Below are 13,899 nucleotides of genomic sequence, written 5' to 3' on the forward strand. Positions count from 1 at the left end.
CAACTCACCAAAAAAAAGCAATTCCTCTAATTCTCACATTTTCCCTGCTCCAGGGTTTTAGTGTCACAAAAGCCCCTCTATATTCACAAATTTTCCCCTCCATCTGGCCCTTTCTCAGCTTAGATATCTCGTTCTTGGACTGGGTACAAAATGTAGGTTCTTGCCCACAGAAAACCACTACCCTTCACTGTACTTCCACAGAAACTCAGCTTCCAAGAAGACATATTCCATAGAATGGTTTCTTACCATCCCTTGCTCTCTCCACAGTCTTTTTGCTACAGAAGATGTTTTATGCCTATAATAGTAACTGCTGGTACAGATTAGATAGATAGACAGATAGATGATAGATAGGTAGATATTGATCTACAGTGTATGAAGTACCTTCATGTTGGGCCTCCAACTTGTTGCATCATAACAAGTGGTTTTATTCTTTTTTTTTTTTTAAATTCCCAGTGCAGAGGTGTACATATCTATATCTATGTTTATTTTATGTTATATATATTAATATTATCTCAAGTGCAGATGTGTATATATTTATATTTTTAATATATTTTATATTTTAATAATATTTTAAAATTTAAATTATATTTTTATATATTACATGTACACATGTAATATATGCAATGCCCAAAGCTATAGAGCGGTAGGAAATGGAGTAGAAAAGCTGGAATTTAAAGTCGGGGTCTTTTCCACTACTTCATGCTGCCAAATGACTTGCATTAAACACAGTCCTTGATTTTGCTCTCCTTCTTAATGCGTCCTCCAAAATAATCACTTAGTGATCTGTATTTGGTATTTCTCCTCCTTACTCTAGGTGCTCTTTTCTCACCATCTCTAGCTTACTTTTATGTATTAAACACTTACTATAAAAATTATAGTAACGAAGTTTTGCTAAGCACTTACTAATACCAAGTATCATGCTGAAGGCTTTTTATGGATTCTTTGCTATGAATTTCAAACCATTCCTCTATAGTAATATTATCATACCTACTTAATAAATGAGGAAAATGAAGCTTAAAGACACGAAGTACATCGTGCCCAAGGTCCTGGGGCTAGGAGGTGGCCAAGTCAGGACTGTGCTGTGCTGACGTGAGTTCATGGGCATGACCATTGTACTCTGCTGCCAACTTAAGTACTCCTGCCTATGCATATTTATGCCAACAAAACAGATAAGTCTGCTTTTCCTAGGCTTGACCCTTATGCCTTATGCCCTTAAGCACCATCCTCTGGGAGTCTTAATGTCCATACACTATCTACCATCAATGATGGAAACACATTGACAGTGGAGTGAAGTGGAGAGTTATGTATTCTCCACGTAGACCAAATGGGTGGAAGGTCTAATTCTGCCACTTAGTTGTTCTGTGACTTCAGGCTAATTTTTGCTCATCTCCAAACCTCAGTTTTGCTGTGAAATGGATTTGTTAATGACACCTGTTTTCTAGGATATTTGTGAGGATTAATAAACACAAATAAGACGCATAATGTGCAAACATTGTAGCTGGCCCAAAGTAAGCTCTTAATATATTTACCTTAAAAATGGGAAGGGAAACGAAAGGGGGAAAAAAAGGAGGCAGAGTATAGGTTCTTAGCTAAATATTGCTACAGTGGCAAATGATTATGGTATTCTTGATAAATTTGCCTCTCTCTATCCTATTGCAGTTTTCTTCCACTGTCAAACTTTCTCGTGGCTATCACTTCCCTTTTGGGAAACTGATGCTGTAGAAGGGAAGACACTTAGAAAGTAGGTAGGGTTATGGACACGATGATGATTGTTGTTCTAGAGACAGTACATTTTTTAAAAACATCTTTTCGTGGTAATAGGGAAGAAAAGATGTATATTCAATTGCTTTGTTTTATATATTCATTCATTCATTACATATAGGAATATTTTAAAAATCCACATTTATTTATTCTAAGGAGATTCAGGAGGTTGAAATCCCTTATTCCAAGAGTGACTGTGGTCTCCTGGTATTTAGTCATAAGAATGACTCAATTGTGATTTTGCTACTAGACCCCAAGACCAGGTTCTTGAGCCTCCATGCCATGAAAATGAACACCAGACTCAAGACAAAGAATGCTGGTGGAGTTTATTAGAGATAGCATACCTGCAAGGGAGCCGACTGGAAAGAGGAAGGGGTCTTGTGCAAAGAATAGAAAAGCCACTTTTCCAGAGGACGGAAAGAGAGTAGGGAAGCATTCTTCAATCCCACGGTCATTAACTTGTGGTCATTACTTCTCAGTGGACACAAGACAATCACAGGATGTCTTTCTCCATGGTTGACATTCTTTTAGGGGTCCTGGAAAATAATAATACTTGTACAAGCAGGCTTTAAATTGTTACTTCTAATTTTGCCCAGACACCCATTACTCCTAACGACTATTATTTCATTCGTTCATTTTCCCAGAAGGAGGTATTTGTCTCTAAGCCTATGGAAACTTTTAACCTTGGCCTCAGACCAGTGGCTTTCAGGAGTTAAGTCCCTCTTGCTTTTCCTACACTGTCTCCATTTCATTCCCTTCAGTTAAAAGCATGCTATTTGAACTCTCTTTGACCGTCTGGGATCATATTACTTCCCCACGTGGCAGCTAGATAACCTCCAAATTTGTAATTTGGAGTCTCTGTTTCTTCATCTATAGAAGGGAGGTTCACAAAAAATAATTTGTAAACTGAAAAAGTTAAATGAGCTAAGCTAGAAAAAGTGCCAGTATCCGTGTTTGCTACATGACGGACTTTCCGTGAGTAGCTTAGCATTTCCCCAACAAAACATCATGCTGTAGAGAAACAAACAATAAGTTCAAATCAAATATGGACTAAACTTTTACATTAAAGAGATGATATGGACAGAATTCAGGGGTGTGCCATGAAAATTTTCTTACCAAACATAACCTACAGTTTCCCAACTTTTTTCCTTACGGACAGATAACCAACACTCTCTGCTAAGCAGATGTTAGTTTGACATGTAACTGATTTGCCCTTTTCTTTGTAGTTGTGGCTATTCTTGTAAGTGGAACAATATGCTCTTTAAAAAGCCATATAAAAGCATCATATATCCTCAGATGGCAGGAGGAAATGAAAATAAAATATTTAAACTTTTATATTAATATTACTAAATGTTTAGAAATCATAGCCTTTCGAGAAGTACTACCCAGAGGTTTCACGGATACTTTGGATTTAAAATTATTTCCCCAGGTGTTCTACATATGGCCGATCACTTGATTCTAGGCCTCTGCATTTCTCTTGTGTAAAGAAACAGTCTTGATTTAAAAGGTCCAAGTCAGCTTTAGCTCTTTCTACACATCCACGTTGTAGAGGCATTTGAGTTTTGTTTCATTTGTTTGTTTTTTAATGTGAAAAAGCCCATTAAGACTAAGGCCAACGCGGTTTATGAAGTGTTAGGGTTTTTTTCTGTGTTTTTTTTTTTTTAAGATTTTATTTATTTATTTATTTGACAGAGAGAGAGAGATCACAAGTAGGCAGAGAGACAGGCAGAGAGAGGGGGAAGCGGGCTCCCTGCTGAGCAGAGAGCCCAGTGTGGGGCTTGATCCCAGGACGCTGGGATCATGACCTGAGCTGAAGGCAGAGGCTTTAACCCACTGAGCCACCCAGATGCCCCATGAAGTTTTCGTTATTAATGAGACTCATTACTGAAATACTTCATTAAACTTGTATATAGGTTTAACTTACACATAATTTTTCTGTTATAGTTCAAATGCTTATCTCGTTTTACCTTTGTGGTCTTTTATCAGTGACAGTATTAGCTTAGTAACAAAGGTGGAGGAGATTAATGAGATTCAGGGTTTGACTTCAGTTCTATGACAGTATCCTAACAGTTACCAGGACAAAAATCTACTACGTGATAAAGATAGTCCACATTTCTGTTAAAATCAATCTACAAGAAAAGTAAAAATTGCTTGTCCTACTTCCCAAAGCATCTATTATTATGAAAGAGATGAAGAAAAAGATAGAAAGCAAAACTGATGGAAAAGATGAAAAGCAAATCCTTTGGAGCTCTGTGTCTTTCAGCAAATTGGTGGCCTACTGCTCGTTAAGTCCGTATACATCCTGTAATTTAACATTCTGCATTTCTCTATTCCAGGTCTTCCTCCTTCCCTTACTGAATTACATCTGGAAGGCAACAAAATCACCAAAGTTGATGCATCCAGCCTGAAAGGACTGAATAATCTGGCTAAGTAATAATATTCTTTCATGACCTTTTATCAATAGAATGGCCAGATGTAAAAGTGCTTGCATGTTCCGAATTAGAAACACAGTGGGTGGTTGCTGACTGTTTTAGTTGTTGGCCCTAACAAACTCAGACCTCAGCAGGCCCAATTGCTTCTTTAAAAAATAATGAAGGGGCGCTTGGGTGGCTCAGTGGGTTAAGCCTCTGCCTTTGGCTCAGGTCATGATCCCAGTGTCCTTGGATCGAGTCCCACATCGGGCTCTCTGCTCAGTGGGGAGCCTGCTTCCCTCTCTCTCTCTCTGTGCCTACCTCTCTGTGCCTTCCTCTCTTACTACTTGTGATTTCTGTCTGTTAAATAAATAAATAAAAATCTTTATAAAAAATAAAATAAAATAAAATAAAATAAAATAAAAAACAATGAAATAGCATACTTACCATAACCATGAAGATTATCTACCATATTGTTTTTAGATTAAGACATATCTTATATACCTGGTGACTGATTAAGTCAGTATGTTCCTTCAATGTGTTCTAACTTAGTTGCATTAAACGGAAGGTCAAGTAAATTATAACAGTGTTCAGAATTTGAAAATGCCTTAAAATGAAAGTTACAAGATAATGGACATACTGGGCATCCCACTCTATGGTATTGGAATAATTATAATGAGATTCTCTCACTTCTGTTCTTTGAAGAGTTTAAAATGTCTCTGGACATCTAGCGTAGTCTAACAAAAGAAATTTTTTTTTAACAAAAAATTAACTTTTTTTTCCCCTGATAGATAATCATTTGTTCCTTTTCTGCTTTCTAGTCTAACTTTAACCTTTCTACATTAACAATCTGGTTAAGTAATAAAAAAAGGGAATGCTTGCAAACTATTTGCTTTATCTTCAAGAAACACTGGGCTCTTGAATGGTATTACAGAATGTTCTTACAAAGGAGCACGGTGTTATGCCAAATTGACTCACTCCTATTTTATCTTAAAAATTTTATCGTAGATAAATAAATATAAAATATATCATTTATCCTTGAGAATTAGCTAAGACCAGATGATGTATAATACATCTTTTCTCGTTTCTGTGGCGATTTCCAGTGAGCCAGTGGATGATAAGGGTTAATTTGAGCCTGTACCTGTGACTCTAGCTGTCCTTTCTTACCCTGGTGTCTCCAGTGATAAGAAATAATTTATCTAGGGATACCTGGGTGACTCAGTGGGTTAAAGCCTCTGCCTTTGGCTCAGGTGGTGATCCCAGGGTCCTGGGATCTAGCCCCACACCGGGCTCTCTGCTTAGCAGGGAGTCTGCTTCCCTTCTTCTCTGCCTGCCCCTCTGCTTACTTGTAATCTCTGTCTGACAAATAAATAAATAAATAAAAATCTTAAAAAAAAAAAGAAATCATTTATCTAAAGATACTTGAATTACAGTCTCTAATACAGCAAATATATTTTGAAAGAGTATTAGGCATCACTGACCCTTCTTTGTGATTCGGTCCCTCTAGCTACAGAACAATGTAGGAAGACAAGTTGCATTGCCTATTTTATAGAATGATCTTTAGGATGGCCAGTAGTAGTTGCAGTAGTAATAGTGGAGATGAACAATAATCTAATTCCAAATATGGTAAATCATTAATAATATCTATACCTTTTTAGAAGAAAAATTCATTTTGTAATGAAAGTGGTACGGAGATTTTTAAAAAATTCCATTCATTAAATGGAACAGACTGACTCAAGTGGACAAGCAAACTTTTCTGACTCAAATTTATCAAACAAATTTCCTTTTGGAATCAAGCCTTGAAAAATCTGTCTATGAAACCATCACATCCTCGTGTTGTTTATTCTTCACTGATGTTGGAACATGAAAGGTATTTTGGTGTTGAGCATCAAAACTGTGAAAAGAAGGAAAAAGCAGCCACCCCTGATCTTGAAACAGTGTTTCAGGGCAAATATTCCAATTAGTTATTAGAAACAAGTGGAAAGAAAATAGTATATTCCTCTCTCCAAAAATATGAGATGGTTTTCAGGCACACCTCCCTTCTGTTATACATGTATACATCTATGATCATCTCCCTGAGTGGATTTTAATCTTTGATGGAAAGAATAATGGTTTTTGAGCCTTGAGTCCTCTGCCTTCATAAACCTAGGATAATATTGTGAACATGGTAGGTCCTCAAAAACATTTATTGATTGAATATCTAAGTAAACCATGAGAAAAGTGAAGTTTCTTTGAATCAATTATTAGGATTATCATGTTCTGAAACTGAATTAGTTCCAAATTGAAAATGGGACTTGAAGTGTTGTAAGGAATAGAAGACATCTTTCTATAATAGAAAAGAAAAGACCAGAAACTAGAGATAAATGTCTGAGATTGGGGGGGGGGGGGGGTGTTCTCAGCCAAGAGGTCAAGTCAATAATCCATAACTAAGATAAACCAACTATTTTACTAATAGCCTAAAATCAATATATTATGATCTCAATTATTTCAAATATCAAGCCATGATTAAAATCGAAAGACATTGGTCAGGTAAACCAAAATCGAAATCCCAAAAGGACCCAAAGATCAAAACAAGCTGAAGGCAGGCAAAAAGCGTCCTACAGATAGTTCCCAAGCCTATTCCACAACATTTGAATGATCCCAGTAGACTCTGCCTCTTTTTTTTTTTTTTTAAGATTTTATTTATTTATTGGACAGAGAGAGATCACAAGTAGGCAGAGAAGCAGGCAGAGAGAGAGATGGGGGAAGCAGTCTCCCTGCTGAGCAGAGAGCCCGATTCGGGGCTCGATCCCAGGACCCTGAGATCACAACGTGAGCCTAAGGCAGCGGCTTAACCCAGGCGCCCCATTTCCTCTTCTTTCTCTTGGAGCTAGATTCTGGCTCTCTTTCATTACCTTGTTGTCTCATCCCTGATATCCCCTCTCTGCCTTCTTGGATTGGCAGCACCCCGGTTTTGACAGAGTCACGCAGCCCCAGAATGCCAAATACATTAACCTTATCTCCGAGTCGACCTCTGCCTTTTGAATCCCATTTACTAGGAAGATACCTCACAGCTGCAGAACTTTGACCTTTCATGCATTTAATTAAAAAAATGCAACCCAAATCTTTGAGTGGCATTGTATAAGAAATGTCAGGGGCCAAGAAAGAGACAACTTAGGTCAGAGATCAAGGCCAGTAGCCAGGAATGTTGGCACCAGGCAAATTCTGATATTAACAGGTGGTCATTGATAAAATCCAAACAAAAGCAAGATGCTAATTCTGTTAACCTTCCTGGCAGGTGTGTTTATGGATTCATTAGATCCTTCTACCTTTTATTTCCACAGTGACCAAAATGATAATAGTAGTCCTTTTCGTTTTCTCTGAAGTGAATTCATTATATTCATTATACAGAGAAATCAATTTGACAGCTCTTCATTGATCATAACAAACTCTGTGTTCATACTGTGTATGCCACAAAACAGTCACTTTTCTCTAGGAGTGACACACAAGTCATTAGTCCCTTGAGTTTTTTTTAAGAGGGAGACAACAGGAACATTTACTAGAGGATGCCTGTCAGAAGGGTTTCAAAGAGAGTGACTCCAAGCTGGGAATTTGAGAACACATGGGCTCTCTCCGAGCTCGGGAAGGTTGCAAAAAACATTCTAGGCAAAGAGAACACTAAGGCTGAAAACAAAGAATGTCCTTTCCCATTGACTGGGTAAATCACCCAGCGCCTGTGAGGAGGCGCGCATTCATTTCTGCTTTCCTTCGCAGGTTGGGGCTGAGTTTTAACAGCATTTCTGCCGTTGACAATGGCACGCTAGCCAACACTCCTCATCTGAGGGAGCTTCACCTGGACAACAACAAGCTGATCAAAGTACCTGGTGGACTGGCGGAGCATAAGTACATCCAGGTAATGCAGTACTGCTAAATAGTGTGAGGGGTCTCTAGGGGGCAAACCCTCCCTACTGGGATGATGGCGGGCAGGAAGGGAAGCTCTGCTTACAAATCTTTTTGCAGGAAGTTGTTTTTAATGTTTCCACATAAATGTTCATTCTGGTTTCATGAAAAACACAAGTTTATTTTTTTAAAAGATTTTATTTATTATTTATTTGTCAGAGACATAGAGCACAAGTCGGGGGAGAAGCAGGTAGAGGGAGAAGCAGGCTCCCTGCTGAGCAAGGAGCCTAGTGCAGGGCTCCATCCAAGACCCTGGGATCATGACCTGGGCTGAAGACAGAGGCTTTAACCCACTGAGCCACCAAGGCATCCTGAAAAACATAGGTCTAAAGTATTATTTAGTTAAATAAGACTGTTACCTTAAACTAGTTATAGTGCTGACTTCCAAAATATAATATTTTTAATGAAGCAGGCAAGATAGTTTGAAGTCATAGATCACTGTAACAGAAACATACTGATTGAAAAAGATGGTATAATCTGTGAACCATAGATATGGAATAAAATAGCAGTTATAACTTTTAGCTTCAACAGATGTCACGTAGGTCAAAGGGAATATTTAGCTGGCAGTGTGACTGAGTTAACTTTATATAGGTTATTGAGTTATAGTACATTCATAAGAATAAGAAGATATCCAGGGGTCCACTATGGTAACAGAGCTTTCTAGTCTGTAAATATATAAATGTATGGCATGTCATTAGTTTAAATAATAATAATATTTTCACACATAATAGCATAAGACTTCCATTGTTACTTGGAGGAACTAGAACAAATACATTATTCAATTTTTTTATTTAAAAAATTAATAAGGGGGTTATTCATAAATTTTATGTATTTGCTTGTTTTATATAATTTTTCAGTTTCTTTAAAGGTCATATTTAAATTGTCTCTTTCAGAAATTTACATAGGTACTTAGTTCAGTCATGACGATTCAGAAATTATATGTTGGAGTGCCTGCGTGGCACTGTCAGTTGGGTGTCAGACTCTTGGTTTTGGCTTGGGTCATGATGTCACCATTGTGAGATCGAGCCCCACATGCGATCTGTGCTCAGTGTGGAGTCTGCTTAAGATTCTCTCACTCTCCCTCTGCCCCATTCCACTGTGCTTGCATTCTCTCTCTCTCTCTCTCAAATAAATAAATAAATTTTGTAAAAAAAACAAATTATACCTTGACATTGATGTTCTATTATAAATAAATAATTTTTATAAAGTTGCCATTTTGGTAATGTTTCCACTTCTTTGGTTGGTGTTCAAGATAGGTTTATCCCTTCCTTGCTTTCAGTTATGTCAATATGTTACTGACCTCTCTTCTTTTTTAATTCATTTGTGACAAAAATTCCAAATGAGATTAATGCATCATGATTTACATAAGGATTCTGTTGGTGATGGGCATTTTCTGGGGGGGGGCAGTTGTTTTGTTTTCATTTTTATATCCTAGAATAATCAGTTTTACCTTCTTAATTGCTGTTTTTCAAATGTTAGTCTGGTTGTATTACTGAGTCCATAAAATAAGTTTAATGAGTTAATTTAGAACATTTATAGGATAGGCTAGGCTCAGATGGGTTAGAATGAATGGAAAATAAAATATCAATGTAATGGTAATTATTTCATAGAGACTTTGTTTCAATGCACAGATTTATATATACTAAATACATGTCTTATTGTGGGTCACAGAGAAAAAAATTATAAAACATGGTATTGCTATTTTGAAATCTTTGTTGAATATCAGCAAATCTCATGAGGATTCACACAGGGCCTCACTCTTGGTTCTTCTTTTCTAATTGTCTATCCATGCATCCATTTCACCTCCCTTCTTTTTTTTTTTTTTAAAGATTTTATTTATTTATTTGACAGACAGAGATCACACGTAGGCAGAGAGTCAGGCAGAGAGAGAGAGGAGGAAGCAGGCTCTCCACTGTGCAGAGAGCCCGATGCGGGGCTCAATCCCAGGACCCTGAGACCATGACCTAAGCCAAAGGCAGAGGCTTTAACCCACTGAGCCACCCAGGCGCCCCCACCTCCCTTCTTATAGGCTTCTAAGGATTTCACCTACTTTATTGTCTTCTGTGTGTATATATATAATTCAGTTATTTTTAGCAAAATTATATTGTTCTTCAACCATCTCTAAAATCCAGTTCTTTTTTTATTTCATTTTATTTTATTTATTTGAGAGAAAGAAAGAGTGAGTATGAGCAGGGGATGGGCAGAGGGAGAAGCAGGCTCCCCTTTGAGCAGGGAACCTGATGTTGGACTTGACCCCAGCCCTGAGATCCTTGCCTGAGCTGAAGGCAGACATTTAAGGGACTGAGCCTCCCAGGCACTCCCACCACAATCCAGTTCTAACACTTTTATTACCCCCCAAATATTCCTCTTACTTTTTCTAGTCAATTTTCAATCTCATCTTCTGCCACAGGTAGACACTCAAACTCTTACATTTCAGCATGATGTTAACTACAGATATTTGTAGATGCTCTTAATCAAGTTGAGAAAGTTCTCTTTTATTCTTAAGCTTATTGAAAATTTTTATCATGGATGTGTATTCAAATGCTTTTTTGTGTGTCTGTTTAGATTATCATGTGGTTTTGTCTTTTATTCTTTTAATATAGTATATTAAGTTAATTTCCAGCTAAATGAGTTTTACATCCTTGAATAAATCATGCTCCATCTTGGTCACGGTGTATAGAATTTTTTTTTAATGTTATGAGATACAGTTTCTGGATATTTTGTTAAAGGTTTTTGTATATGCTTATATGAAATATCTGATTGTAGGCTGTATGTGTAAGTGTGTGATGATTTGTCTGTTTTTTTTTTCTTTTTTTTTTAAGATTTTATTTATTTTATTTGACAGACAGAGATCACAAGTAGTCAGAGAGGCAGGCAGAGAGAGAGGGCGGGGAAGCAGGCTCCCAGCTGAGCAGAGAGCCCGATGCAGGGCTCGATCCCAGGACCCTGGGATCATGACCTGAGCCGAAGGCAGAGGCTTTAACCCACTGAGCCACCCAGGCGCCCCTTGTCTGGCTTTAATATTAGAAAATACTGACTTCATAAAATGAATTGGGAATAGAGTTTTCTTTTTTACACAGACTGATACTTGCTTTATGTCTTGATATTTTTTTCTCTCACCTTCAGTATTAGTCATAAACTCTAACCAAATGTGTTTCCTCTTTCTTGCTAATTATTCTAGTAATTAGAGAATGGCAAATGAAAAGAAATTTTCAGTTTGAGAATTATTAAAAAACAATACTTGGACATATTGTTTGGCTTAATATCCCTCGCTTCTGTTTTTATGTGATATCTATTCTCCTTCCAAACTCTTTCTTAAACAAGACCCTTTTCCACTGCATATAAGTGAGTGTTCTGGTTGATGTAAAAATATTTTAAGTTAATTATTATGAGGGAACACCTCATAGGTTTTACAATGTACTTTAGAAATTTTCTCTTTCTATATTTTCGCTTTGGTTGTATAAGTCACTTCTTGCTCTTCAAAATTCACATGTACGTGATAGAAGTAAAAACTCATTTCTAAAGTCCTTTTCATAAGTCTGATACTTAATTTCCCCAAGGAAAATCTATGAACATGTTACCATTATCTTAAACATAATCATAAAATACATTTTGGAAAAAATCCTACTGAACAGTAGAATTATATTCATAAGGTAGAATTTGTAACACATAGTGCATTTTCATTTAAACTTTCTAGGTCTGTTCATCCCAAATGCTGATACTCAGTGTTTCTTAGGGTTTGTGATTATTTTGACTCTAACGCTGCCTGTACACTTTTTCTTCACTGTATATTACTTCCTCATTTTGTATAATTTTGTTAAAATGTGCATCACTTTATCTTTGCCCCCAAAATGCAATATTCCATGGAGACACAACTTGTCAAATAGCATGAATTTACTCATGCATTCATTCAACATATATTACTGAACACCTACTCAGTTCTAGTAGACACTGAAGATACAGTCATAAACCAAACAGAACAAGTTTCTTTCCTCATGGAGCTTTTATTCTAGAGGAGGATACAGACAAAACACACAAATATATAATAAGCTATATAGTGATAATTACTATGAAGAGTTAAATAAGTGAATTAAGGCAGAAGAGTGCAGCCCAGGATAGTCAGGAATGACGTCTTTGGTAATAAAAAGGTACATGAATCACATGAGGGAGCAAGCCACGGAGACATCCTGGAGAAGGTCAGTTCACATGGAGGAAACAACGTGTGCCAACCAAAAGAAGGACTATTTTCCTATTAGAGGAAAAACAAGTAGGGCAGAGTGGTTAGATTGAATAGCAAGGGGAAATGAGGTCAGAGCAGAAGGATGTCAGATCCTGTTAAGTTTGTGAGCCAATGTGAGAACTTTGGACTTTATTCGGCATGAGACAAGAAGGCACTGGAGTATTGAGGGGAAGAATATATAACTTGGCTTACTTTTTTGAAATAATTGCTCTGTGAACTAAGGAAGGAAGATTGATTTTAGGGCAGAAGAGGAAGCAGGAACGATGACTTCAAACATCCAGGAGAAGGTCAGTTCACATGAAGGAAATGGCAGTTTTGGACAATGTTGTAGGAGTCGATACGGGGAGAGGACTGGGTCACATGTACGTTTTGAAGATTAAACTAGCAGCATTTGTTGATGGTTGGGTGGAGAGTGTAAGAGAAAGGAAAGGTCAAGGATAAAGAATAAAGAATAAAGGGAAAAGAATAAAGTATTTACATGAATGGCCCCGTCTACTTAGAGGAAAATAATCACTCTCCATTATTTCATTTTGCAGGTTGTCTACCTTCATAACAACAATATCTCTGCAGTTGGGTCTAATGACTTCTGCCCACCTGGATACAACACCAAAAAGGCCTCTTATTCAGGTGTAAGCCTTTTCAGCAACCCAGTCCAGTACTGGGAGATCCAGCCATCCACCTTCCGATGTGTCTATGTGCGTTCTGCCATCCAGCTTGGAAATTATAAATAATTCCCAAGAAAGCCCTCATTTTTATAACCTGGCAGAAATTCCATTAATATCATTGCTCAAAAAAGAAAAAAAAAGAAAGCTAGATACTGGAAACTTAACTGCAATGTGGATCTTTTTCCCACATGATTTATAATACATAAAGCTGAATATGCAGTTGAAATAATTGCCTACAATAAAAAATATTTTGCCTGCCATTTTCAGAATTCTTTTTTGAAGCTTTCTGTTGATGTTAACTGAGCTATTGCAGATACTCTTATTCCCTTAAACATAAAATTTGGAGTAAATATATATATGTCGATAATTTAGTAAAGCTTTTCGTATTTAATTCTTAGAAGGATTCAAATAAAAAAGTGTCCATCTTCGGTAGCTCATAGGGTGTTAGACCCTTTGACATATAGTCAAACTTCAGGTTCTGTCTAGCTCTGTGTTAATCCCCATTATCATTGGTAAAGCCTCATTTGAATATGTAAATTCAATAAGGCTATGTAAAATTTTTGCTTATGTCATCATTTTGAAAAAAATAAATTTACAAATACATTCAAAATTACCATTGTATAAAAGTGTAATTGTAAATCTTCCCTAAACCCCATTTTCTGAAGAGAGCAGATATTGTGTTCTAGACAAATATAGCACATCTCTTCAAGTTCTCAGATATTTCTTTTACTCCTGTTTTTTGACATTCATGTATTGTAACTTACATTATCTATGATCAGTGCCAAGCTGATAAAGCCCAAAGCTGATTTTTTTCCCGATTGGTCTAGAAAGGAAAGCTGGTATTTTCAGGTATTAAAATACTTAAATCAGTCTTAAAATATCT

At 36.8% G+C, this 13,899-nt stretch overlaps 1 protein-coding gene across 2 annotated transcripts in view; it reads left to right on the forward strand.

The window, feature by feature from the left end:
• DCN (decorin) overlaps positions 1-13,629 on the forward strand; it is a 42,081-nt gene extending 28,452 nt beyond the window's left edge. For both annotated transcript variants that reach the window (XM_059402361.1, XM_059402362.1), the window contains exons 6-8: positions 4,098-4,191; positions 7,926-8,064; positions 12,888-13,629. In XM_059402361.1, the coding sequence (XP_059258344.1) occupies positions 4,098-4,191; positions 7,926-8,064; positions 12,888-13,082 (428 nt within the window). In that variant the 3' untranslated portion in view covers positions 13,083-13,629. The remainder of the gene's footprint in view (positions 1-4,097; positions 4,192-7,925; positions 8,065-12,887) is intronic.
• The last annotated feature ends 270 nt before the right edge of the window (positions 13,630-13,899 follow it).

The sequence above is a fragment of the Mustela nigripes genome, chromosome 6, assembly GCF_022355385.1.
Source record: "Mustela nigripes isolate SB6536 chromosome 6, MUSNIG.SB6536, whole genome shotgun sequence".
NCBI lineage: Eukaryota > Metazoa > Chordata > Mammalia > Carnivora > Mustelidae > Mustela > Mustela nigripes.